This window comes from Dermacentor andersoni, chromosome 6 (assembly GCF_023375885.2).
Source record: "Dermacentor andersoni chromosome 6, qqDerAnde1_hic_scaffold, whole genome shotgun sequence".
Taxonomy (NCBI): domain Eukaryota; kingdom Metazoa; phylum Arthropoda; class Arachnida; order Ixodida; family Ixodidae; genus Dermacentor; species Dermacentor andersoni.
The window spans coordinates 105,205,873-105,231,219 of NC_092819.1; the positions used below are offsets into that span (position 1 = coordinate 105,205,873).

The 25,347-nt window shown below is 45.2% G+C and overlaps 1 protein-coding gene and 1 long non-coding RNA gene across 4 annotated transcripts in view; one reads left to right on the forward strand and one right to left on the reverse strand.

The window, feature by feature from the left end:
* The window catches only part of LOC129380175 (zinc metalloproteinase nas-6-like), a 66,301-nt gene that overhangs the window by 23,273 nt on the left and 17,681 nt on the right, over positions 1 to 25,347 (reverse strand). For both annotated transcript variants that reach the window (XM_055066352.1, XM_055066353.1), the window contains exon 2: positions 19,414 to 19,534. In XM_055066352.1, coding sequence (XP_054922327.1) covers positions 19,414 to 19,534 — 121 coding nt within the window. The remainder of the gene's footprint in view (positions 1 to 19,413; positions 19,535 to 25,347) is intronic.
* Positions 352 to 11,777, forward strand: LOC126522335 (uncharacterized). 2 transcript variants are annotated; one of them, XR_008610480.1, is made up of 5 exons: positions 352 to 793; positions 1,544 to 1,634; positions 5,867 to 6,052; positions 7,867 to 8,028; positions 11,672 to 11,777. It is a non-coding gene; the product is annotated as an uncharacterized lncRNA (long non-coding RNA). The 2 variants fall into 2 exon arrangements; XR_008610481.1 differs by having other exon boundaries at positions 11,675 to 11,777.

The window sequence follows — 25,347 nt, forward strand, 5'->3', positions numbered from 1 at the left end:
GGGAGAGAAAGTGTTCTCCTCTTTTAGAATTCAATTAATTGTCAAGCAATTATATTGCAGTTCCAGTAACTGTATCGACCGGGTCCCGGTCGAAGAAACCAACAGCAGGCGTTTCAAGACAACAGTGAACTGTTATGTTTATTGCGCTGGGCATTTTGTACCAGAGCGACGGAAAGGGGGTAGTGGAAATAGAGGGCAAGGAAAGGCACGTGTCGTTCCAGCGTGCCAAGATAGCTTGTGCTCGTTGAACTGATACGATACAGTAACTAGAGCACAAATGCGAAAACGAAACCGATTCTGTTATCCGCGCTCACAGAGTGCGGCACCAGGGGGCCGCGCGCGCTGCGCGTCCGTTAGGAGTGGTAGACGGAGCTGCACATGTGTAGTCAGCCGGAATTTTTCGTGTCGTGTTGTAAAAGTTGTTAATTTGCCGTAAATATCTCTTGATTTGTACTCAAGAGTGAAGCAAGACTCCAAGGAAGAGAGACTGACGCATCGGGAGCGAAGAACAGAAACAATGGATGGTTACGCTGCTTGGGTCTCGGCACGTTCGAATTGGCAAAGTTCCGAATTTGTCGCTGTGTTTTGTACGCTTGTGCGCTCGTCATTTGCCGTCATCGCGCGGAGATATTTGCGCTGGATGTCTTTCACTTCGTGTACAAAACTCTGCACGCTGCGGCATCGAAGAAGTTGTCCTGTGTTTGGGTGCACGTATGCGCTTGGACACGGATATATCCTGCTTGCCCTCAACGGGTGTTCAACAGTCTACGCGCACTCGTAACTTGCTCATGAGGTAAGCCCATTTTAATCTTATTTGGTTTGCATAACGTAGGTGTTAAAGTGATGTGCGGTAAGCCGGTGTCGCTAACAGAAATATTGTTTCAAAAGACCACTATGCAACTTCTTAGGGCAAAACCGACGCATGAATGGGGAAAGGGATCACCCTATCTTTTCAGATCGATTCCAGTCGTAGCGCGATCGGCTCGATCGCAATTTCCGTGAGGTACTTCTAACCTTTTGCTCACTCGCGTTAAAAGCGTAGAATAAAACTGCGTTCAGTTGCGCACTTGTATTGACGCTTGTATTGGCTTGAGAGCATACTGTATCCGATACAAGAACTTCTGTTAAAATACGGAAATAAACGTTCGAGGCAATAGCAGTCGCTCACTACCTGTGATCGTTACTTTCTTGTTTGGGTGCACGTTTTAATTGTGACCAGAAAAAAAAAAGTTCTTTCCTCTGGCTGCTCTGCTGTGTTTCCTCGGTGCAACTTTTTGCAGTGCAGCAAGACGTGTTGCTTCGAATGATGTCTGGGCAGTCAAGGCATTCGTGTCAGTAAGCAAGCAGTAAACGGGGTATCAGTGCGAAAAAAATTGGACATACAAGAGAAGCGAATGGTATCATCATTGACTTTTATTTTACGAATAATTCAGTTGTATTACTAAAGCGGAGAGTGGATATGCATGAAAGTCAGATTGTATTGATACTCAGCAAAAACAAGGTAACTTATCATTACTAATCAATCCTTTTCTTTTACTGAAAGGCAAGTTGCTGTTGTGCTGGAGCTGAGAAGAGGTCTGCTGCCTGCAATGGGTCCATCTCTCTCAAGTTATCGCAGTATTGTAGCTCTCAAAGTGAGTGGATTTTTTTTTCTCTTAGCTATTTGCCACCTGAATCATGACTGCCACCTGCCACCTGAATCAAGCTGTGTAGGTGATCTTTGTTAGTGACATTGGAGTGCTGGTGGACAAGCACTCCTTTATGATTGCAATGCATATGACAGAGTGTAGCTGTGGCAGTATGCGAAGGTGTTAATCTATTAGCCAAATTAGGTTCTGTGAGGTAATATGTTAATATATTGATGACATTGGATTGTGGTCTAGCAGGCAAAAATGCTAAACAAGGAGAAGTAATTTTAATTTGCACTTGGTAAGATATGCAAGCAATTCAGGCTGTTACACATGAAATGGGACATTTGTAGATGTCTTCTACAGTGCTGCAGTCCTGAATAGCTTCAGAGTTTAGTGATACCACTATAATTTCTCTGTAAAGCATGCAGCACAGTTTAGCATTGGGGGAGGCTGGCATCAACAGGCGTCTACTTACTTACTTAGTTAAATGGGGTTTAATGGCGCAAAAGCGGCTAAGGCTATGCTGCACCAAACATGAGGTGTTTTAAAATCCAGTTAATGAAGGAAAAGGCTTTGTTAATAATCTATATTTTATGTAAAAATCCAGTGTCGTCTAGAAATTTACAAACGTCACGTAATGGGACTAGCGGATCATCACCTAAAATTAGAGCAGGGTGTAAAGGTATGTGTAGTTGATATAATTTGTGCAAAAGTGTTCGTCTGTGTGTTTCAGTCTGCGTACATGTGAGTAATATGTGCATAACTGTTTGTGGCTGTTGACGTTTCTCGCATGTTGGTGTGTCTTCTTTCGTAAGTAAGTAATGGTGTGTGAGGTGTGTGTGCCCAATGCGTAGTCGGCATAAAACTACATTGATGAACCGCTCCTGATGGTAGCATGACTTCCACTCGCCAACTATGGGTTTCGTGAGATGTAGTTTGTTGTCAGCACAGTGGTCCCATTCACATTGCCATTTCGCCGTTAAGGCATTTCTAATCGCGCGGATGCTATCTTTGTATGGAAGTGTTGTGTTTGTTATCTCTTTGTTCGCTGCCCTTGATGCATATCTATCGGCTGCTTCGTTACTCGGTATCCCAACATGACTTGGTACCCAGCAGAAGTGGATTGATCTCCCATATTTGTTAAGTGCGACCATGTTTAGTATGTCCCCTAACAGGGGTTCACACTCAGATTTTAGGTTTAGAGCCTTCAGTGTACTTAAGGAATCAGTGTAAATGTGTTTTTGTGCTTGCCAGTGATAATCTTTTTCACTACAACCCATAAAGCGTAAACTTCAGCAGTGAAAACAGAGGCATGTTTTGGTAGACGAATACTTCTTTCCCAATTTTCTGTTACGGCCCCTACACCCACGTGTTGTTTTGTTTTGGACCCATCAGTGTAGAATTGCATGTGATTTTGATATTGGTCCTGAAGAGCACGGAATTCATGTATAATGTGGTCGTGAGGAGTGTCTCTTTTCCTTAAATGTGTTAATGTCCAGTCGCACAACTGCGTGAAATCGTACCATGGGGCCAACCGTTCTGGTTTCTTGGCAACCTGGAGGACTTCGTGGGGAATTTCATAATCCCGACACTATTGCTCATACTGCAGTACAAGTGGCCTAAACATGTTTGGTTTATTTCTGTAGTGTAAGCGTGAGTTGCACTGTGTGACGATGTTGTAGCATATGTGTTGCGGTGATGACTTGAATTCTGAATACGTAAGGAAATGTGAGGAATGCTCTGCGCTGCTGTAATGAGGGTTCGTTACATTCAACATATAAACTTTGAATAGGTGACGTCTACTTACTGTGAAGTTCAAATGAGGTGTTACTGTTAGGGTGACTATATATAATTTATGGTTTAATTCTAATCTTGTATGAGGCAGACATAGTTTACCCACTTCGTTAAACAATAGAGATGTAATATCTATGTATGCAAGTATTACCCATTCATTTATGCCATTTGGACAATGGCAGAAATGCATGGGCAATACTTGTGTACATAGACATTACATCACTTTTGTTTAACCAAGTGGTGCCCCTGCATGCTAAATTTTACAGGGCTATTATTAAGTAATGCCAACTTTTGTTGTAACATTAAGGCACCTTTTATATTATTACAGATTACCACCATTGTGTACCATCATAGTGTGATATTTACACTAAATGTATTTGACTTTGCTAAAAAACCCTGCACAGTGGTGCATCATGAAATTTTTTTCTATAGTTTCTGGCCTCAGAATGCGCTTCACGTTATATTCTTGTTTGCAACAAAACTATAATGCAGGTTTCTCTCCTTATATTTTGTGGCACTTCAAGCTGCGGTGAGCTAAACCACTGGGCAGCAATACTGGAATCGCTACTGCGTGTGGAGCTGTCTTCAAACACACACAAGGAATACATAATTGCTTTTTTAGCGCAAAACAATGGACACAAGAAAGACGACAGAACAAGGCGCTACTCTCAACTGACATCACTTTATTGCGTCCCTCCTTTGTAGACAGCAGAATCTAGAAGAACATGCGCTGTGAACACCATGTGCAGGAACCACCAACATCTGATCACAAGAGCACACTCATAGGACAGAATCCAAAAAAAACATATTGAGCACTGTACAAGGTTAAAGAAAGCACACTAATGCACTGTGACCCCAATGACTGTATGAAGAAAGCTTCCGATAACTCTCTGGCGGTGGTATCACGGCTCTTTTTCAAAATCGTAGTATCACGAAACATTGCGAACATAAGCGATCCATACCAACAGGCACAGGTTCCCATTTGGCTCAACATTGTAAAATATGGAAGTGCAAAGCCATGTTTCGTGATACTATGATTTTGAAAAAGTGCTGTGATACCACCGCCCGAGAGTTATCGGAAGCTTTCTTCATACAGTCATAGGGGTCACAGTGCATTAGTGTGCCTTCTTTAACCTTGTGCGGTGCTCAATATGGTTTTTTGGATCCCGTCGCATGAGTGCGCTCTTGTGATCGGTTGTTGGTGGTCCCTGCACATGGTGCTCACTGCACATGCTCTTCTAGACTCTATCTATAAAGGAGTGACGCAATAAAGTGATGTCAGTTGAGAGTAGTGCCTTGTGCTGGTCGTCTTTCTTGTGTCCATTGTTTTGCGCTAAACAAAGTATTTATGGATTCGCACCAACTAGCCTGCCAATGCATTGTGTTGAACGCAAAGAAATGCTGCTTTGCCTTCTTTGACTGTGTTGCAGGCACTTCTGAAGTACTTTCTGTCCAATAACCTTGGTGGCATGGAAGTGCCGTCCACTTCTATGCGTTGCTTTCTGTTTCATTGTGGCATCACATCACATTATATTCATAATGTGTATGTACCTTTTCTTAGAGACCCATATTCCTATCCTTGTGTTATATTTGCTGTCGCATTATTTATGTGCAAATGACCAGTGCTCCAAGTTCCATCTTATCGCAAAGTAAACTACTGGTACCTAAACAGTTCTGTATATCAGAAAACCAAAGCTGAACTGCCGAACACTATCAAGCAGCAGCCTTAGTACAGTGTCAAGTAGTCAGATTTTATTGGTTATGCAGAGGCGCACAGTGTACCTCTTTATTACTTGCTGAACAATTAAGCTGTGTGAAAACTGAGTATTTATGTAGCTTCAACCACATGCTATTGGCCATTGTTCCTGCCCTCAGCAAATGTGGAAGATTATCATGGCATTTCTTTTTCTAACTCTTTTTCCTTATTACAGTGGGATTACTGCATGTGTAAGTAGGAAACGGATCACATAGGCAATCAAAAGCCAACAATGTGTAAACTTGGAACATTGATTGCACAGTTTGATGACCCAGAATAAGTAGAAATACACCATAAATGATTGACGATTAACTTTTACTTGACACAGGGCTAGAGCATACAGTAAGCATACTGTATGCTCTAGCCCTGTGTACGTAATATGCTTACGTACGTAGTACGTAAGCATATTACGTAGTATGCTTACTGTATGAGCATACAGTAAGCATACTGTATGCTCATACGGTGTCACATCAATTTAAATTTTAGTGTAGCTTTACAGTGTACGCTTCTATTGTTGCATTCTGTCAGAGGGATGGTAATGTTTCGCGTGTCTAGCAACTAGACTGTCTATATACAGTAGTAAAAATGTGCGAACTGTATTTTTTAATGATTTGATAGAATGTGTAGAACAATAAAGCCATACAATCAACGCACAGTGATGCGACTTTCTCTGCACATGTTGCAGGTTCAAAAAAGTATGGTGGAAGCTGTTGCCAAGGTTCCGACCAGAAAAGACAGCCAGTATAAAAGGGTCCACACCACTGATCTCTACTACAGGGCATGGACAGCACATCGAGCACCCTCGACTGAAGCCAACCTTGTCCCGGAAGTTGGTGCTTCACAACTTTGCGGCAGCACTTCGTTTGCACGGGTGTGTGGCATTTCTTCCCCTAACATGCCTGCCTGATGTGCCATAAACTACCCAAGCAGTGTTTCGAGGTGTCCAGAATTTTTCCATTGCAGTGTCTACAGTGTAGCTAACATAAGTGGCGTGCAATGGAAACACTGGTAAATGAGAAAAAACTTGATGTAAGAGAACACTATCGTATACGGGTTCAGATTGTCATAAAAGCGCTTACCAGACATGTAGAGACCTCCTAAAATGTGAAAAACCACAAAGAAAAGTTTTTCGGCAGCAATATTATCTGATCGCACGCACTAGTTAGTCCACCATATGCCCTGCTTCCAGGACAAGCGCCTGCATGACACCGCATTTCCACTGGCTTCACCTGCATCCGGTGCGGTGTGCTGCATCCAGCAAAACATTAGAAATCACTGGTGCACAGTGTGTTCTGTCCCCTTTCTGGACGCCTACTGAACACATGGTAAACTCTTTCCAAAGCAAAAAAACAGAGGGAAAGGGCTCTGAACACATTGCATTTTAAAGTGGCTGGTACTGGGTAACGCAAGTACTGTGGCATAGTAGATTTGCACCAGGCAACCTGTGCGCCCAAAAAGGCTGCTGTTTACTTGGAAATGGCCAACGTATTGTGAGCATGTTGAAGTTCTTTTTTTATTCTCATCGCTTATTTAGCTAGTGGAGACAGCTTTCACAACTGGAGAAGAAGCCTTGGAAGCATGAAACACTTCACAAAACCAGCTTCAATATATCGTGTCTGCATCACAATTTCATGGCTGCATGAGTGAACCCTCTGGTTAACATGTAAGAGTGTTCATGATGTTTGCCATGCATTATCCACTTTATTTACAGGTCAACCCTATCTTGAGATTTAAGCTGATGTTGCGTTTAGAGAAATTATGGTCGAGAGCCAGCTTTTGAGAATACAGATTGAGCTCGACAGATTAAACGCCAGAACAAGTCGTTGAGGATTTCAGATGAAGAATCTTCAAAGGCCAGTTCATTTAGTGGTGTTAATATTCTGCTCAAAGTTGTTGACTGTTACGTTCGTATGGTGCCCAAGCATTGCGGTAACAACTTCACTTGGAGTACATAGCAAGGGTGTATTCGACGTAAGCTGCTGGCTTTTTTCTGTGTTTTCAAAAACTGGTTTCTTGTTCAGTTCAAATTTTCAAATTTTGCATTGTTTATTAGGTGTTGTGTTCTGTTTCCTTTTCCTGCAGCTTCTTAGTTAAACATCTGAATAGTGAACACAACTTGACCTTTTGCTTGATTTTCTAGATTACCGCCCTCGATGCAAAACAATTTCACTTCAAAACTGCTTGTACCGTACTGAAAGAATAACTTGAAGCAGCCATAGCCACCAATAACACGCAAGGGATGATTATGAAAATTGTAATATTGTTTTTTGATCTACAGGGTGTCCTAACTATCGTGCACCAAGATTTAGAAATATGTAAATGCGATGTAACTTGACAAAATGAAGGTAATGTTGTTTGCCGTCGCTTGGAGATACTCTGATTATATTTTGCATTCTGCCTAATTACATAATTCTTAATTAGTTAATAAATATCTCAAATAATTAAATGAAATGTGTCAATGAAAAGTTGTAGAGCAATATGAAAGCCTCCTTATACACTTTTTTGTTACTGTTACTCATTGTGTGCTACATAAAAGTTTTTCCAAGGAATAAGCCTGCGAATACACATAAAGTGTCTTGAGTGGCCAGTCATGTGTCAGTTTTGTGGTGCAAAGCCACGAATACACCTTAAATGGGTTCTTTTAAGAAAAAGACTTTGCTCAGAAAATTATCCTTCTTTATGCAGCCTGTGGAGACAAGGTTTCTTAGACATGGCCATGGCCCTCAAGGAAGATGCCGAGGCCACAGGCAGTTCCTCCAGTGACCGTGAAAGGTTCCCCTGGGGCACAAGTCTAATTTGGCACCCCTACCTTTCTCCTGCAGCTTTTCTGTCTACTTAGCTAACCAGGTGGGTCAATGATGGCAAAGGGAAAGAAGAATGAACAGCTTCAAACGTAGAACTTGCTCAAGCTCAACGCATTTTTGGTGTGAAGTTTTTCCCTTATCATTTATCAAAAAACGGGTAATAAGTATATGATATGGTCTTCATAGACACGTCTTTCCCACAGAGAATTAGCAGTAAAAAAAGGCAGCTTATGAAGGCTTGAATATTAGCTAGGATGATGTGGCATAGATAGTATAATGATTATGAATGTTTCTGGTAAAGGTAGTGGTAGTAGAGTGAATAATCAGTTTATATATAGATTAAAAGACATTTCGTTCCAATGCCAGAATTTTAAATCATCCCAAATAATTCTTGTGTTTGATAGTCTATGCGCATTGAGTGACAATGCTTCTTGATGCTTGCTTCTTGCTGACATCATTCTTATGCTGCATAATTCACCTGTTTAAATTCCCTATTTCTCTCGTTCAAGCAACTTTACATTCATCATAACATACCTTGTAGATGAGTTCCAGAAACTTGCTGATGAGATTAGAGGGCGGCGTGCACCCCAGGCTTAGATATGCATTCAAGAGCCTAATATCTTGCAAATGTTAGAAATACTCCTGCTAAGCAAGTTCTTGGTATCATACAAGGTTATTTGCGAGTATGAATTTGCCTAAATTTAGAAAACAGTCAATCTAAAACATGTCAAGCAATATCGCTGGCAGTACACACACATTCCAACGGAACTAAATACAAATAAATATAGCACCAAATGCAGAATCATTGGCATGATGCCATTCTTTCAGTGGAATAAAATCTGTCCTGCGTTGTAAATGTGGAATCCTTTATAATCCAGACTACTAAATGCCTCATGAGGGTTGTGACGTAAAATATGCGTGTATTTATTCCTCGTTTTTTTACTTTAAGACCCGATAATGCTTAAACAGCAGTGAAAGAACTGAGATCACGGTACTTAATACTTTATATTGCTCCAGAAATCCGTTTTTCTGCTGATCGCAGCATTTGACACTACCAATTTTTGACAGAAAATGTGAGACAGAAGGCACATAACACTTAAGGGGGTGCTATTCACTTTGTTTGGGAACAAAACTCATAATGTACATGTTATGGCCCTACGTGTCATTGCCTTTGAACAACAAAAAGGTAGGGGGTTTGCGTTTTGCAAAACTGCATGGAGGTTTTTACTGTGTGCAATTAAAATTAGAAACCTTCACAGCTGATACTAAATGCATTCTCCACAGCTTTAGGTTATACAGGTGCACTACTTTACACAGAACACACTCTTTTACCTCATCACTGCCCACACTCTTAGGCAAAGTTACACCCTTTGGAGTGCCCCTTCTGCCACACAACGATAATCGTCATCTGCCTTGTTGCGTTGCCTTTCTTTAACGCTGCGAGCCCTGTACTTTCCAGTAACGAACGGCATGCGCATTATCAGCATGATAGCATTCCCGAAAGGAAAGTAGCGGGCGTGGCGTTTTAAAGAAAGGAAACACATCAAGGCAGATAATGATTATTGTTGTGTGGCAGAAGGGGCACTCCAAAGGGTGTAACTGCCTAAGAGTGCAGGTGGTGATTCAGATTCTTCAAAGGTGTTTCATTGTATGGGATGGCACATCGCTCTTCACTTATTTGCAGAATATTGCATTCCAATTGTGTCATATCAGATGAATCCATTAGAGAGCTTTAACTTGCCCTAAATTTATTACAGCTCTGTACTGGTAAACTGGCAGCAGCTTGCAGTGCTTGTGGAAAAACAATTGTAACCGCCATATTATATGCAACTGCTAGTGCACAGGCATCGGCAGCAGCAATGGTTAGGGTACACTTGTTTCTTCTGTTCTGGGGTATGCATCCTCCACGAGAAAGTAGTTTTTTTCGTCTTCCTCTTCTACCACATTGGAATGTAAAATGGGGTGTAATTTGTAGGGTATACTCTTGAATAAACTTCATGAGCATTTATTCTTGTCTGTGCCACAGATCATTGTTGCTACCACTATAAAAGCAGTTTACAGCACCCGTAGGGAACAATCTGTAAATCTTTAACGAACAGTAAGGATAATGAATAATCGAATAATTTTTAGTAATTTTCAACAAATTTAGCACTCTTTGCTTTCCACTGTGGTGTTTTTCAAACCGTAATGTTGGCACAAGGTTTGTCTGCAGGATGTCATTTTGTGTGAATGAGTGCACTTGTGCGCATAACACCTCATCGTCAACATTCTGCTGCACAGAATGTCATTAGCTTTCGTATGCATTGGTCACTATCGGCTGCTCCTTTTTTAGTTGGAATGTAGCATTTATGTAAAGCACATTTGATGTTCTAACAAAAAGCATTGTGCCCTGTTATCTTCTAATTCTCCTACTTGATGCCTAGTGCTATAATAGCATGGTTGACACCATGAGAGTGAGTGTGGTGTATAATTGTGTCTGGTGGGGTGGGGGGTGTACATTAACTTAAGCAACTTTTCCAGACGACTTGAATCAATATTGTGGAATGCTGGTTTCTTTTTTTCAATCACTGTTACCAAGTTTCACTTTGGTTGTGGCAACAAGTTTAATGTAGTTCGCTAGCACTCCTGCCAACACATATAATGTGCAGGCATCTGTGTTGAAAAAAAGACCAGCTAATGGTTTGCGAGGAGCTAAGGTTCGTTTAGACCATTAAATTTTGAGCTTACACCGGTGGAAATAACTGGTGAATGAAAGCACACCCAGGAGAACTGACCATAATATTTTCTTTCAATATAATAATGATGAAGCTTTGAACTGCATATCAACTGACTTGTTTAAAAAATGACCCATTTCCTTGTTCAAGTAAGACAAAGGTTCCACAGGAAGACAGAAACTTGAAGCCGTCAACAGCAGCATGAATATAAACAGCGCTCGACGTTTTGCAATCTTGCACCTGGTTATCATATTGTCCATCCCATTTTTTTCCACAGGCTGTTCTTTACTGTTTTATGGTCACACCCAGTTTAATTTTAATGTCCCTATTTTTTAATGTTTCGTTAATATATCTTTTCTTCATCGGCTTTTAACAAAATATATATTCGTAATGTGCCTTCATTTACCATTTACAGTGATCTTAACCAGATGCATCTTGATACAAAATTTATTTTCCTTAATTCTTCGTTTTCCTTTTCCAAAAGTGCAAACTGTTTATCTTGATACCTATTTTGTCTTCTCGGAAGATTAGGTCTACTGGATTAATGACTGCTTACATGTGTACATCATTTTCTGTTTTGGTCACTCCTACTCTTTGCAAGAACTGACAGTAGTGCTCATACCCGCTCCATCACAATCACCACTGCTAAGCACACCCTTCCTTCCTTTATTTTAACACTTTGGCTTCTCTTGACCTATTATATGCACCAGTTTCTTCTCCCCCAATGAGGCTAGGGGCCACTGAGCTATGCACAATCCAAAACAACACAGCCAAGGAAAACATTTGCTACCCTAATGACAAGCACCTATGTCGAAATGTTGGCTATAGCAACATCCCTTGTTCCAACAATGTTGGTCTACTTACATGTTTTTCTAACACAGAAGTTACTGCTTTGTCGTGTTCTGTGATTATACTTTTTTGCCGCTTTCTTTAGGATGGATATTAACGAATACTATTTGTTTCTCCTAACAGCAGCAAGTTTATCCTTGCAAGCATTTTGGGTCAAGAACAACTTTCACCAGGAAGAAGTGCAAGACGAGTGATTGAAGAAAATAAAGTTGCTTCTGTGATCTAAGAACTTGAGGACTGAAATGTTGCACCTTTGTGTATATATGCTATGCAGTGCATTCATATCACAAAGTGCAAAGTGTTTTATCTCTGCAGCCATGTCACTGTGTTGGCAAGACAATTTTCTCAATGGTGACCTGCTGCTTTGTCTATGAGCTGCCTTCATGACATTTGCATTAAAGGCGATGTACTATCGTGGACAAAAGTACCCTGGAAGTGCGAGCGTTGACCAAATTGCATTTCTGTTCAAGACCGCTGAAAACAGTGGGTCACGTATGCACATTCCGAACGCAGATGGTAGCACGGCTGATCCCAGCAAATAGTGCACCATAAAATTCGGTCGACTCTCGCACATCCTGGGCAATTTTGTCCCCGATGGCACATTCTTCGAACAATGGATATGCTCGGGAATACGGGAAGTACCTGTACTTTAACGGATATAGTACAGATTTAGCATACGGAGTCTTTCGTTTTCTGAATACGGCAAGCACCTGTATTTTAACGGTTATAGTACAAATTCAGCATACAGTGTGTTCCGTTTTCTGAATACGAGATGCACCGTACTTTAACGGTTATAGTACAGATTCAGAATACAGAGTCTTCCGTTTTCTAGATACAGAAGCACTCGTACCTTGTATTACGGTCTCTCTTTTACAGTTGTCCGTTCTACGGAAATGACCGTTCTTAATTTACGGAAGAGTGTTCGGTCACAAATTACCAGCAAATTTTCTGTAAAGTAAGGAAAATTTTTTTTACAGTGTATGTGTATTGACGTTTGCACTCCCATAGCATGTGGGGGAGTGTTGCCGATTCAGTTTTACAGACCTTGCACGTCTGGCTCGGGTAGATGTCGGGGTATATAGTGTGATAGCGTGTGAGGGTTAAGGCGCAGAATAATACATTTTAAGGTGTACGCTGACGCTACAGTTGCCTGCGTTTGCGTCTACCGTATCATATACAATTTTACAAAAAAAGAACGACTTAGGGATATCGAAACAAATGTAGTTATCTTTGTCTCACTTTTAAACAAAATGAAATAGAAAGTTCTCGGGAAGCTTGTTTGCAGCGAAACAACACCTACTTAATTCCTTTAGTTTGCAAAGCATAGGAATATATGTTTACAAAGCAGATGCTCTTTGTTTCTCGTCATGACTGTATGCGCAATCCACGACGTACGAGCTCTGACGTCTCCTGCTGTTATAACATACCCATTGCAGGATTCGAAATATTCGTTAAGGAGGTGGGCAACACCGCGATGCCAAACGCATACGAAAATACGCTCAATTACTCCCAGTTCAACGCCCCTTACAGTTTATGTCACGTTTTATATTGAGCGAAACATATCTTTCTCAGACCTCAGCAGCCTAATCCGCAAAAATGCTCATTCACCTATGGTAGACAACCATTTACTTGCTAAAACGCACGGTGTGAACGACTTGCGAACTCGCGTTTCCCATTTTAGTACGGCAGAGTGCGCTGATATTTCACTTAGGCAGTAAAGTGAACCACGCGACATTTGGATTGATATGCGCGATATGTCATGACATCCAACCAAAATATTAGCAGAAGCCCATTTCCCTTTCTAGGTTATTCTGGCATTCCGCTGCACAGAGAAGGCACGCTTTGGCGTCGGAGCCAATATGGTATGATATGGTAAAAATTTATTCTGGTCCTTCGGAAAAGAAACGCAGATTTTGTTAATACAGGAGACACTATGTGACCACCCTACCCTTTCTGGCTTCAACACTGTGTCGGTGAGGAACGAGGGAGGCAGAGGACTAGCTACGATGATAAAAAAATATCTAGCCTTTGTTGAACATCCAATCAAATCTGGACGAGGTAAGATGGAGGCCCTTTTCGTGGAGGTTATGCCGCACGGGCGCCTTAAGCAGAGCGTATTTGTGCCTAATGTCTATAGTCCGCCGTCGGGCCAGAGACAGACGTTTAACTCCCTGCTAAGGAAGACGACGTAGATAGCTAAACACTCTCCCCTGATAGTTGCTGGGGACTATAACGCCCATCATAATGCATGGGGCTACGTCAGACGGACTGTAAAAGGAGAGAACCTGGCGAGGATCCTAGATGATCTCGCGTTTTCGGTAATCACGGACCCAGGGTTCCCCACTAGGCTGGGCACATCAGTTGCGCGAGACAGAATGCCTGATTTGGCATGTGTAAGGAACGTTGGTAACGTAACGTCGGCCAATAAGCAGGAGAAACTGGGCAGTGACCACCACATTGTAGCGGTAACATTAAGTGTGGACGGCCCGACCGGCCAGAGTATTTCGAATCACGAACTGGGAAGAGTTCAGGAAACTTAGGAAGGAGCGAACCAGACCCTTTTCCTCGTTTGGCGAGTCTATCGACTCTCTAACGGAGGATGTCGAGAGGGCTACTAGGGTAGTACAAACGGAAGCGGAGGTCCTAAGAATGGATCCGCACTTGGCGCACCAGTTGGAGGCCAAATCGTTAATTCTGATGAGGTGGAAAACTCAAAGGTTAAATTTCAGGCTGAGGAAAAAGGTTGTGAAGCTTAATAGAGAGATCGAGAGATATTGCGCGGAGCTCAATAGGCTACAATGGGACGAGGTCTGCGCGGCAGTAGACGGGTCCATGCGCTCAGGAGGGAAGTGGAACCGCCTCAAGCGCCTCCTGGATGACGCCCAGACTAAGCATAATCAAAAGCAAACACTTAGTAAAGTCATACACCGGCACAAACAGGAGGGAGGTACTGAACAGTCACTTTTGAATGCGCTCGCGGATAGGTACCTCCCCATAGGGCCGACGCAGGAAGAGGATTATCCGCCGATCGAGTGCGCGGCGGTAGAGGAGCTGGACGCGCCCTTCACAGAATCGGAGATCAGGGCAGTGCTCTACAATTTAAACAGCAGGTCGGCTCCGGGTCCGGATAAAGTTTCTAACAGGCTATTACGAAACCTGGACGATAAGACAGGGGAACTACTAACTAAGCAGGTCAACAGGGTATGGGAGATTGGACAAGTGCCTGACGGATGGAGATCGGCTATGGTGACTCTCATCACTAAACCAGGAAAACCCCTTCATTCGGACGACATGAGGCCAATATCACTAACCTCGTGCATAGGCAAGGTAGCGGAACACGCAATCTTAAACAGGGTTTCCGGGTACGTAGAGCGCATAGACCTCTTCCCACATAATATGGTTGGTTTTGGGGCCCAGCCTATCGACGCAGGAGGTTATGCTAGTGCTAAGGAAGCAAATCTTTAATAGCGGCACCCGGAACGTGAAAGCGATTCTCGCCCAGGATCTCACTACGGCGTTCGACACAGGGTTACATAGATACATTCGGCAGGCCATGGCCGGGATAGGCCTAGGAGTCAAATTCCAGGTCTTTGTCAGGTCCTGTCTCGTGAATAGAACTCCTACTATTCAGGTAAGGCAGATTCGCTCGAACGTGTACGAATTTGGGTCTCGGGGTACCCCTCAGGGATCAGTCATCTCGCCACTGCTCTTCAATATAGCCATGAAGGGTCTATCAGACAGGCTGGGCGGCCTTGAGGGCATAGGTCACGCACTTTACGCAGATGACATCACGATCTGGTACCCGGGGGCTCCCTAGCAGAAATTGAGCAGGCTCTAGAAGCGGCCTTGGAGGAGACGGAGGCTTACCTTGCGGACACGGGTCTCAAGCTGTCTACGAGTAAATCGGTGCTCGGTGCTCTTACTTTACAGACCCGCAAGGCAAGGAGTTAGGGGTCTCACACCTCTAAACCAGCTACTCGTGGTATTATACGCGAACAATGTGCAGAAATTTTCTAGAGTCGACTCAGTTAAGATCCTAGGCCTGCTCATAGACACGAGGGGCTGTAATGCCAGAACAATTACCCACGTTACAGCCAAGACGGAGAATATGTTGCGGTTAATTGCTAGGGTGTCCAACCGAAAGAAGGGGTTAGGTGAAGACAACCTCCTTCGGATGTATAACGCGTTCCTCATGAGCCATATTAACTATGTGGCGTCAGTTCTAGTATGGACAAAAACGAAAAAAGACCAAATTAAACACCCTCATGCGCAAGAGCATCAAGAAAGTGCTAGGCGTGCCTATTGCTACGAGCTCCGACAGGCTAGATCAACTCGGTATGCACAATAGCATAGACGAGATCATAGAGGCACAGGTCACTGCCCAGGTGGTAAGGCTATCGTCGACCAAAGCTGGAAGGCGAATTCTCGACGAGGTTGGCATGGCTCCTAGGATAATGGAGGACCGGTGCATAACATTGACACGAGAAACGAGGACGACCTATCTGGTGAGGCCATTCCCGCGAAACGTACATCCACAGCATAGTGAGGGTAGACGTAAAGCCCGTGCACGAGCCATCTTGAAGAAAGTTAGAGATGATAGAGACTCCGCGGTCTTTGTCGATGCCGCGCATTACGGGAACAGGAGAGTATTCGCGTTGTCGGTTGTAGACGGGCGGGGGGTGCTTCGCTCCTCGGCCTCGGTCAGAGTGGCCACCGCGAATATAGCAGAGCAAATTGCGGTTGCGCTGGCCTTGTGTGACTCAGAGCGTTCCTACATTTACACCGACTCGAGAGACGCAATCAGAGCTTTCGAATTCGGTAACCTTGCACGAGAAGCGGCATCTATTCTAGGGTAACGTGCTTGCCCCGGTTCTCATTATATTACGCGGTTCCCCACACACATGGGGACGAACATTCTCGAGGGCTTCCCAAACCTCAATGAGCTGGCCCACGACCGAGTCTGATGGCATTATCCGTTTTCTGGGCTAGTTTAGACACCGTCAGGTTATGGGAGCCGTTTGATTCGATCGTCATACCCAGGACGCGGACATAGGCTACCCTGGGGATCATACCGCCCTCACTTCTCCGTAGAGTGATGTCGACATCCTCTATCGGCTTCCAACCCCGTAGCGCCATCTAATTCGCGCTGCGCGCAGTGACCGCTGTTAACGGTCTGCAGTGAAGCAAGTTTTCGTTTTCACAACAGTGACCACATGTAACCTAGCCACTAATAGTGCAAACGTATTTATAAGTAGATAATCGCTGCACTCTACCGTATGGCTTTGTTTCATCCTACTCACAGAAATACATGTCTTGCATGCGAGAAACAAAGTTTCATTTCGAAATTACTAAACCGTTTTGTCATCACACCACGACAAAACCTCAACTTGCACTCCCTGTTCATTAATGCCATGTCCGTGGGAAAGCTTTATGCAGGGATACGGGCACTTATATGGAGGCAAGAGACTAGGATTGGCCATTTTTTTATCATAGCTTTCGTTTTTGGCATCCGCTTTTTTTTCGGCAACGGGCCCGACTGGATATTGGGCTCAAATTTTTGTGAGTGCTTCTATAATGATCTTCGACCGTAAGGAACAAAATGTACCTCCTAATGCGATGTGGTCGAGGTTAGATTGGGTATATCCACATGGCTACTACTAGAAAGAAAAGCCAGCAGGTGAAGCCCGCTCACCGCGTCACCGCGGAGAGCGACGTAGTAAAAGGCACGCATTTGGCCTACGCATAAATGTTACCCGAAGAAAGCGACTCGCGTGGTAGTTTCGAGCCGCTGCACTCGAGAGCTTTAAGCCTGCATGTAAGCGTATCGCCGTTTATAGATAACAGAACACCACAATAGAGAACGCACACTGCTACGCTATTGGCGATAATCCTTGGCGCTTTCAAAAACTAAAATATATAAGAAGCATTTTGCTTTTGCATGGCCGCTCCCGTCAGAAAGAAACGCCACTGTTTCAGTGTTAATTATATTGCCATCCACGTCTTCGTATCACACTCTTTATTGCATTAGCAGTCTGTAATAACACATTGATAATTAAAAATTAAATTATGTGATTTTACGTGCCAAAACCATTATTTCGTAGCGAGGGACTCCGGAAATTTGGACCACCTGCTATTCTCTAACGTGCACCAAAAACTAAGTATACTGGTGTTTGCGCATTTCGCCCTCATTGAAATGCGTCCACCGTGGTCAGGATTCGATCCCGCGGCCTCGTGCTTGGCAGCCCAATACCATAGCCACTAAGCAACCATGGCGGGTTATGACATCTTGTTCTCCGCGTCACAATATGGACAACGAGCGCTCATCACTCTGACACCTCCAGTAGGCTGTTATAGCGCAAACTGTAATGCTATGTATGCGGGTTAAATTTCTCTACCGTGCAGGTAATAAACAAAACCTTTCCTCAAAGCATTCCTCCAGAAAATTCTAGTTATAGTTCTTTTGTCTCGTTTTTCACCTAAAGCTGACTTCTTAGTGCGTCTTGCAAATTAAATACTACTTTTGAAGTGAACCATATATATTATGTGTTGTACCAGTTGTCTACTGCATCAATGAGAAGATGGGTTGTTAGAGCAGCAGTATTTAAGATGTTAATATATAAGTGGCAGTCAAGAAAGTTAACAACCAAGGTCAGAGCAATTCAATGTGTATATAAACCTTAGGTTATCAAAAAGAAAGTAAGAGAGACAAAGAAAGTACATTTGCTTCAAATAACGGAACCAAGACTGGAAATTTACAAATGGGGCAAGAAAGTAATTCGGAAGAAACATCGGCACGATAACAGAAAGGTCAGTGTCTCGCCATCTGAGGCTCGAGCTGTCTGCTGTGGACGCAGACATACAGACGCAAATATTCGCAGCATGGTCAGGCATGCATCTGCTGCAGCAAAAGTACGGAAACTAATCAGCATGTCGGAGTTGACTGCCTAGATATTCATCAAGCAAGGACACTAGAAAACATGCACCTTGCAGAAGCGCTGGGATTCAAAGTGCGTAGAAGCGTTAACTCGTGAGCAGTCCAAATAAGCAATAGTTTAGATTACGCGCGAGTGGCGGAAGCAGGGAAGAGGCTGATAAATACCGGAGTCGTTGGAGCATAGGTCCTAGAGGTAGAGGTTGTAATTAGGAGAGAAATGTGAATGAGATATACGCAGACCGCTAGACGGCTTTGCATGTATGTAATACCTGATAATAGCTTAAGCAGGCTAGTGAATATTTGTCACCGCCCATCCCCCCATTTCGTATAGAAATAACAGGCATCATCATAATAATTATCATCATTACCGCCGTCATAATCCTGTCTGCTTGCTGCTATTTCTGTTCCTTGCATTAACGCCACCTTTCTTACTTGTGTGTGCAGTTATATCCGCACTTTGAGCACCGGTATGCACATAAATGTGAAGGGCGTACTCGGCTCCAAACCAAGAAGTTAGAAGCAATATGCATATCTCTAACTGCGCCATGTCGCCGTTGGAGAATGAAAACGTGTATGGGCAACCAGCGCTAACGTTCCGCCTCCCAGCAGCAGCCCCATACAACACACAGCATAGCAAGGGCAGGAAGCAGTCTTCGACAGCACATGCTGCGAATTCGCGTCACTAAATTAACCGCTTATCTTCAGGCATATGTGCGTAACTCCGGACCTGACTGGGCAACGACCTGCTATGGCATACCGTAACGGATGTGGGTGGCAAGATGAACAAGCGAACATTATACAGAGCAATGTGGTTTACTCATCATTCCGCGGTGGCCTATGAGTGTAGGCGAATCACTACTAAATTTTATCTTTTCATAAATTCAGTTTTGAAACTAGCAATGAGTCAAAGCAAAGCGATGTCGGTGCTTACCCTTCTTTGGATACAAGACGGACATAGTCTGCCTGGTTGGTTCGTTTAACGAAGCGTAGACACGTCTCCTTCTCGATATGGTCCATGGCATTCTTGATTATTTTGACATTTTGAGGTGTGCCTGTGAGAGAAGGAACAGTATGGCTGTGCCGGTTAGAACCAAGAATTGTTTTCAAACGACATTACACTTTTTTTTTCAATAGGTCAGGATGTCTCGGAAGCACTCAAGGCCAAAAGACAATTGCCCAGACAAACCAACTCACGGTTCTATTGTGATATGCGCACGTAGATCGACGAACATTAAGAGAACTTTCCTATGCAGCGTAAAAAATGAGGGGGATCAATGAGTATTCATGCAATAGTAATTCGTTAACATTAGTTTACACCTTTTCGGCCTTTTTGCACGTTCCCGTCTTGCGCGGAGTGCTGAGATAAACACTGACTAAATGTTTAAAATGAATGTTTGCGCTGTCTTTATACGGAGTTTGTCGGACATGTCGGACGACCATGGGTCATCTACTCTCAATTCTAGAGAGGGGCCCCTGCGCAGGGCCATTAGCATGGCCTTGAAGTCCGTAAAGTGGCAGGTAAGGTACCTTACTGATACTATGGCAGACTCGTTGTGAAAGACTATGTCGATGCACGAGCTTCGCTCGGTGGAGACGGACCGCCCGCGGGGCTTGGCAAGACGAAGGTCGACGCTTTCATCGAGCTCTTGAACGAACTTTCGGAGCTTCTTGATGGCTTGGTTGAACGACAGTCGGACGTCTTCATGACATAGTCTCGGCATTTTTCGGTCGGCGTTATAGTACAGCATCACTCCTACCACTCGTAGAAAGCGCGGTACCCATCGTTGCGTTCGCTATGCGTCCGCTATGGACAAGAACAGCACCGAGAGCGGCGCTGCTGCGCCGGCGTTGAAGGCGTTGAGAGCGCCGCATGCGAAGCAAAATTCTATTAGCGGGTGGTACCCCTCTCCCATCTCTCGTTCGCACCGCCTTGATTGCCTTCTGCAATGCGCGTGTCGCACCGGAGGAGAACGGTAGTGGCACCTCAGCAAACGAGACAGATGTGGACCCTGCACGCAGGTCACGCAGCTCGTTGTCAGAATGTTGTGCCTCTGCGATGATCTCGGAATCCACAGCAGCAGTGGAAAACGCGTCGACACGTGAGAGGGCATCGGCAGCCGCATTAACGGGTCCCTCGATGTACCGTAGGTCGACCGTGAATTCGGAGAGAACATGCAGGCGCCGAATTTTCCGGGACGTGTGTGTGCTGTGGTTTCCACGGAAAGCGAATGTCAGTGGCTTACGATCCGTCAGTACGGGAAGCACGGCACCTTCAAGAAGGTGGCGAAAATGGCGAATGCCAAGGCAGACAGCTAAGAGTTCGCGGTCGAAAGTGCTGTATCGAGTTTCTGCCGGCTTCATCTTCTGCGAAAACAAACTGAGTGGACACCACGAATTCTGCTGGAATTGTGGCAGAACTGCACCAACGGCACTGGAGGAGGCGTCGGTGATGAGCCGCATGGGCGCGTCAGTTAGGGGATGCTTCTTGGCTTCTTCGAAGGCGGCGTCTGCTTCGGATGTCCACTCCAAGATCGCAGATGGTGCCTTTGGAACCTTCAGCATGTCGGTCAGACGTAGAATGATGCGCGCTATATTAGGCAGGAACCGACGGTGGAAGTTCAGAAGCCCGAGAAATTCGCGGAGCTTGCGAAGCGACGTTGGGCGTGGGCGTTGGGCGTTGAGCAACGTCGTACAGTCCACAAGCTGACGGGAGCGGAGATTCACATTCAAACCAAAATGGGTAAGAAAGTCCGCACCTAGTATGGCGAAGCGCAAGTCGGCGAGGATGAAAATCCACTGAAATATGCGATGCAGGCCCAAGTCAATGGTGAGGGGGAGTTGGCCATACGTTGCAATTGTGGATGTATTCACAGCTTGCAAAGGCGCAGTCTTCGGACAACGGTGTCAGTCGTGGCTGGTGGCAGGAATGATGCTCACCTCTGCACCAGAGTCCACAAGAAAGCGATGGCCTGCGATCCTGTATGTTACGTAGAATAGGCGGCTTCGCGTAGCGGCTGAGTCACGCGACGCCATTAGTGACTCGCTGCCATGTTTCCCTGCCAACGACAAGGCTGTCGACATTTTGCAGCACTGGCGCCGAACCTGGTGTGGTACCAGCAGAAGCCGTCGCAATTGTGTCTTGGGTGGGAACAAGAACGCGAACGTGAGCCACCCCTAGCCAGTGGAGAGCGACAAGGTGTGTCCATCTGCATTGCTGCCATGGTGTCCATCAGCCTGTCAATTTTCTCCTCGAGGCTAGATTGCCGGGCCTCGAGGTCTGATGTGACAGTGGTCGACGACACCGCGGAGCTTGCGCCGGAGTAGTCGTTCACGCGGTCCGCGAGCTCTGCCAGTTTGTCAAGAGGCATATCATCCGCAGTTGAAAAAACCACGACAAGTGTCCGAGGCAAGCGTTGCGGAAACAGCTCGCGCTATAGTGGACTCTCGGAGTCTTGGGTACGGTCACCGAGTAGCTGCCGCATCCGATGTAATAGCTGCGACGGTCGGCGATCGCCAAGTTCTTCCGCGTTGAGGAGTTGCTGGAAGCGGCTTCTCTCGGATACCGTTTTGCGTGTGAGCACTATGGCCTTTCAATGGTCGTAGGGTGCAGCCGAATGTGGGGCTCTCATGACGTCGTCGAACTCACCAGCTACCTCGGAGGAAAGTGCTGAGACGACATGCAGGTACATCACACGTTGCGATGTGATGAGCCGCAGATCGAAGAGGGCTTCTACTTGCGTGAACCAACGACGAGCTGGGCATTGGAAATGGCGTCCGTGGTAGCGCTGGGAGCAGGGATGTCGCCTGTCACTGTTGACTGGGGCTGAGGAGTCGGGGCGTCGTTGCAGGACGCTGTAGTGTTCATTTCGTCTTCCATTGCGTGTGCTTGCTACGTCCGGGTCACCAGGCTATGGGGAACCAGCGCTGGATAGGCGGCGCCGCGCCGAAAAGAGTGCGTTGCACGCCGCCCTGGTGACGAAACGCGGCATATTCCAGTCGCTCGACCGGCTCGCGCGCGGTTTATTATAGTTCGTATGTTTCCGTTTTCGCGCCGCTTCCAGTTTTCGTAAAGAAGCTAGCGCCATCAAGTGAAGAAATGACGAAAGAAGCTTTTTAAACTTTATATATATGTTCACAGTGTGTCACGGCGAGCGCGTGTGTTTCTTTAACGGTTGCCCCGTGTGCCGTTGCCATGCTTGCGTGGCAGCCTGCCTCGCAAATCTAGCAGCTGTGGCTCCGGTCGTGCTGCGCTATGGTTTCGGAAATATTAGTTGGCCTGAAGACATTCCATATTTCTCTGGCTAGAGATAAAAAATTCTGATGTTACTCCGCCACAGCAGTCAATGTAGAAGAAAGCTTTATCGCATCGGCTGACTCGCGCAAGCAAAGGTTTGAGTGTGCCGCTGCTGGATCCGTAAAAACGCTGGCTACATTTAGCACTAATTACATAAATTTACCGGATGCATCTCAGCGCCGAGTCCTCATCCGCAAGCGCATTTTTAAAAACACATAGACGGCATAGTCGCGCGTGCGCCGGCAGTATGCGCACACAACTCGTATTACATAGAGTTACTGTATATGCTACCATATGCTATCTTTGGTAGCATATACAGTAACTCTAGTATTACAAGGCAGCTTCCGTCCCACATAATTCTTGGCAATTAATGGATAATATTTAGCTTTCGTATCGTTCGCTTGGTGCGGTGGCGTTGGAAGGGGCTTGGCGGTGGTATGGCGAAGTGAAAATGTTTGGTACATATGCCGGATGGTGCATGCTATTGCTCGTTTTGTTTCCGACGAAATGCCGACTGCAGATTCTGCTGTTTGGTACTGTCTGCCATGGCTGACCGTCTTCACTATCGAATAAACCAAGCATACACGCGAAATTCGACTTAGAAACCAGCCCGACACCGCTTGACAGGGCGACAAGACGGGAACTTACTCCGCTCGCCTGACTGGTTGGATACAACGCCGCCTCCGTTCTTCTTCGTAGAGTTTAGATGGAAAGATCAAGGAGGATACATCCTCCCTCATCCCGACATAGTTGAGGCACTTGCATACGCAGCAGCATCGTCGGCGTCCTTTTGTTTCACTTCGACTCTCAGGGCACGCAACGCCACTACCAGTAGCAATTTTCGTCCGCGGAAGCGGCTGCATTGTGCACGTTCTGACTGCCAGGGCGGCGCTGCAGGCGTCGTGAAAACTCCAGCGTTGGTTCCCCATAGGGGCGCGAAATGTGTCCGCTATAGACACGCGCGCAGAGGGAAGAGAACCAACTTTGAGAGCAACCGGCGAGCAGCCGAGCGGCGGTAAAACTGATAGCGTCCTCGATCACCGGCACCGGTCCGCACCAGGGCGCCTTGGTGCGCACCATGGAGGAAGGAAACTGAGGAGAGGCCCTACCCCCTCCGCGCGCTAGGAGAAAAGTGTGGAGGAAATGACGCACAAAATGGCTTTCCTAAACCTTGTGGCTTGCGAAAGCACACGCACACAACTATACACATCGTATCAGTGGTCTGTCAGGGGAGTATCCTTGGGTAGTTTCTTTTTAGAATATACATAAACGACATCGCACACACTTAGCTCTACGCTAAATACATCATTTATGCTGACGATACATTACATATTTCTAACTCAAATGAAGCGCACCAAGTAATTTAGCCAACAAAGCACTAATGGAACTTCAGAAAACTTCCATGAAGAATACATTAGCGATTACCATCTCTAATACGAAGGTGATGTTTTTTTCATGCTATGAACAGACCCACCCCTCCCCCATTCGTAGGTAACAGTCTTACACTGTATGATTCCAAATCAATTTATGTACTGAATAAAGTAAAACCATGACGTGTCATACTGACGCATGAACTTATTTATCTTGTAACCTCTTTTCAACGTTTAACAAATGTTATTTCTCAGCGCGAGACGCGCCCGCATGTATCGGATTTTTCATGAATGTTATCGATCGCTCTGTTGTCACCGAAGCTTGTGTAATCTGATTGCATGTGCGACGAGAATTGGATAGAACTTTCTGGCAGACGCACCGGCACAACCAACTACATTCGAAGCCTCGATGACTAGTGCATAAAAGCCGACGCGCTTGACCGGCAGACCAGATATTCGGCCATCGCCGAATGTGATCGCCACTATCGTTGTGCTTTGAGTGTAGCCTAGTTTTGACGCCACAGATTCGCCCAATGAAAGGCTAATTTCGCTATTCGCAGTTTCGCGGCTTTCTTCACCGTCACTAACACGTGATAGTAAACTACAATTATTAAATTGTGGGATTTTACGTGCCAAAACAACGATCTGATCATGAGGCACACCGTAGTGCGGTTCTCCGGAAAGTTGGACCAGGTGGTGTTCCTTACCGTGCCCCTTAACCTAACTACATGGGCGTTTTCGCATTTCGCCTCTATAGAAATGCGGCCGCCGTGGCCGGGATTCGATCCCGCGACCTCGTGCTGAGCAGCCTAACACCATAGCCCCTAAGCCTCCTCGGCGGGTATAAGATATCTTCTAGTGCGTCGTTCTAGACCGTCACATTGAGTACATAGATGCAAAGCTCTCATCTGCAGTAGGAACTGCCCCATCTTCGGTGCACAGCTGCACTACGTGTAAAGGCACTTATCTTTATTTCCTTATTCTTATCTGCTCTCAGTGATCATCACCTAATGTGGTGAATAACGACGCATACTGAAAAAAAAACTAATATGTATGCTGCAAAAAAGAGCTATAAGCGTTGTTTGTGATCTGGGCCTAGAAATAAACATAGTCCTTCTTTTTCACGTGCACGCGTTGTAGCATAACAAATGTGTGATAACTGACATAATTTCTCGCATATCGAAAGAGAATGTGGCGTAGC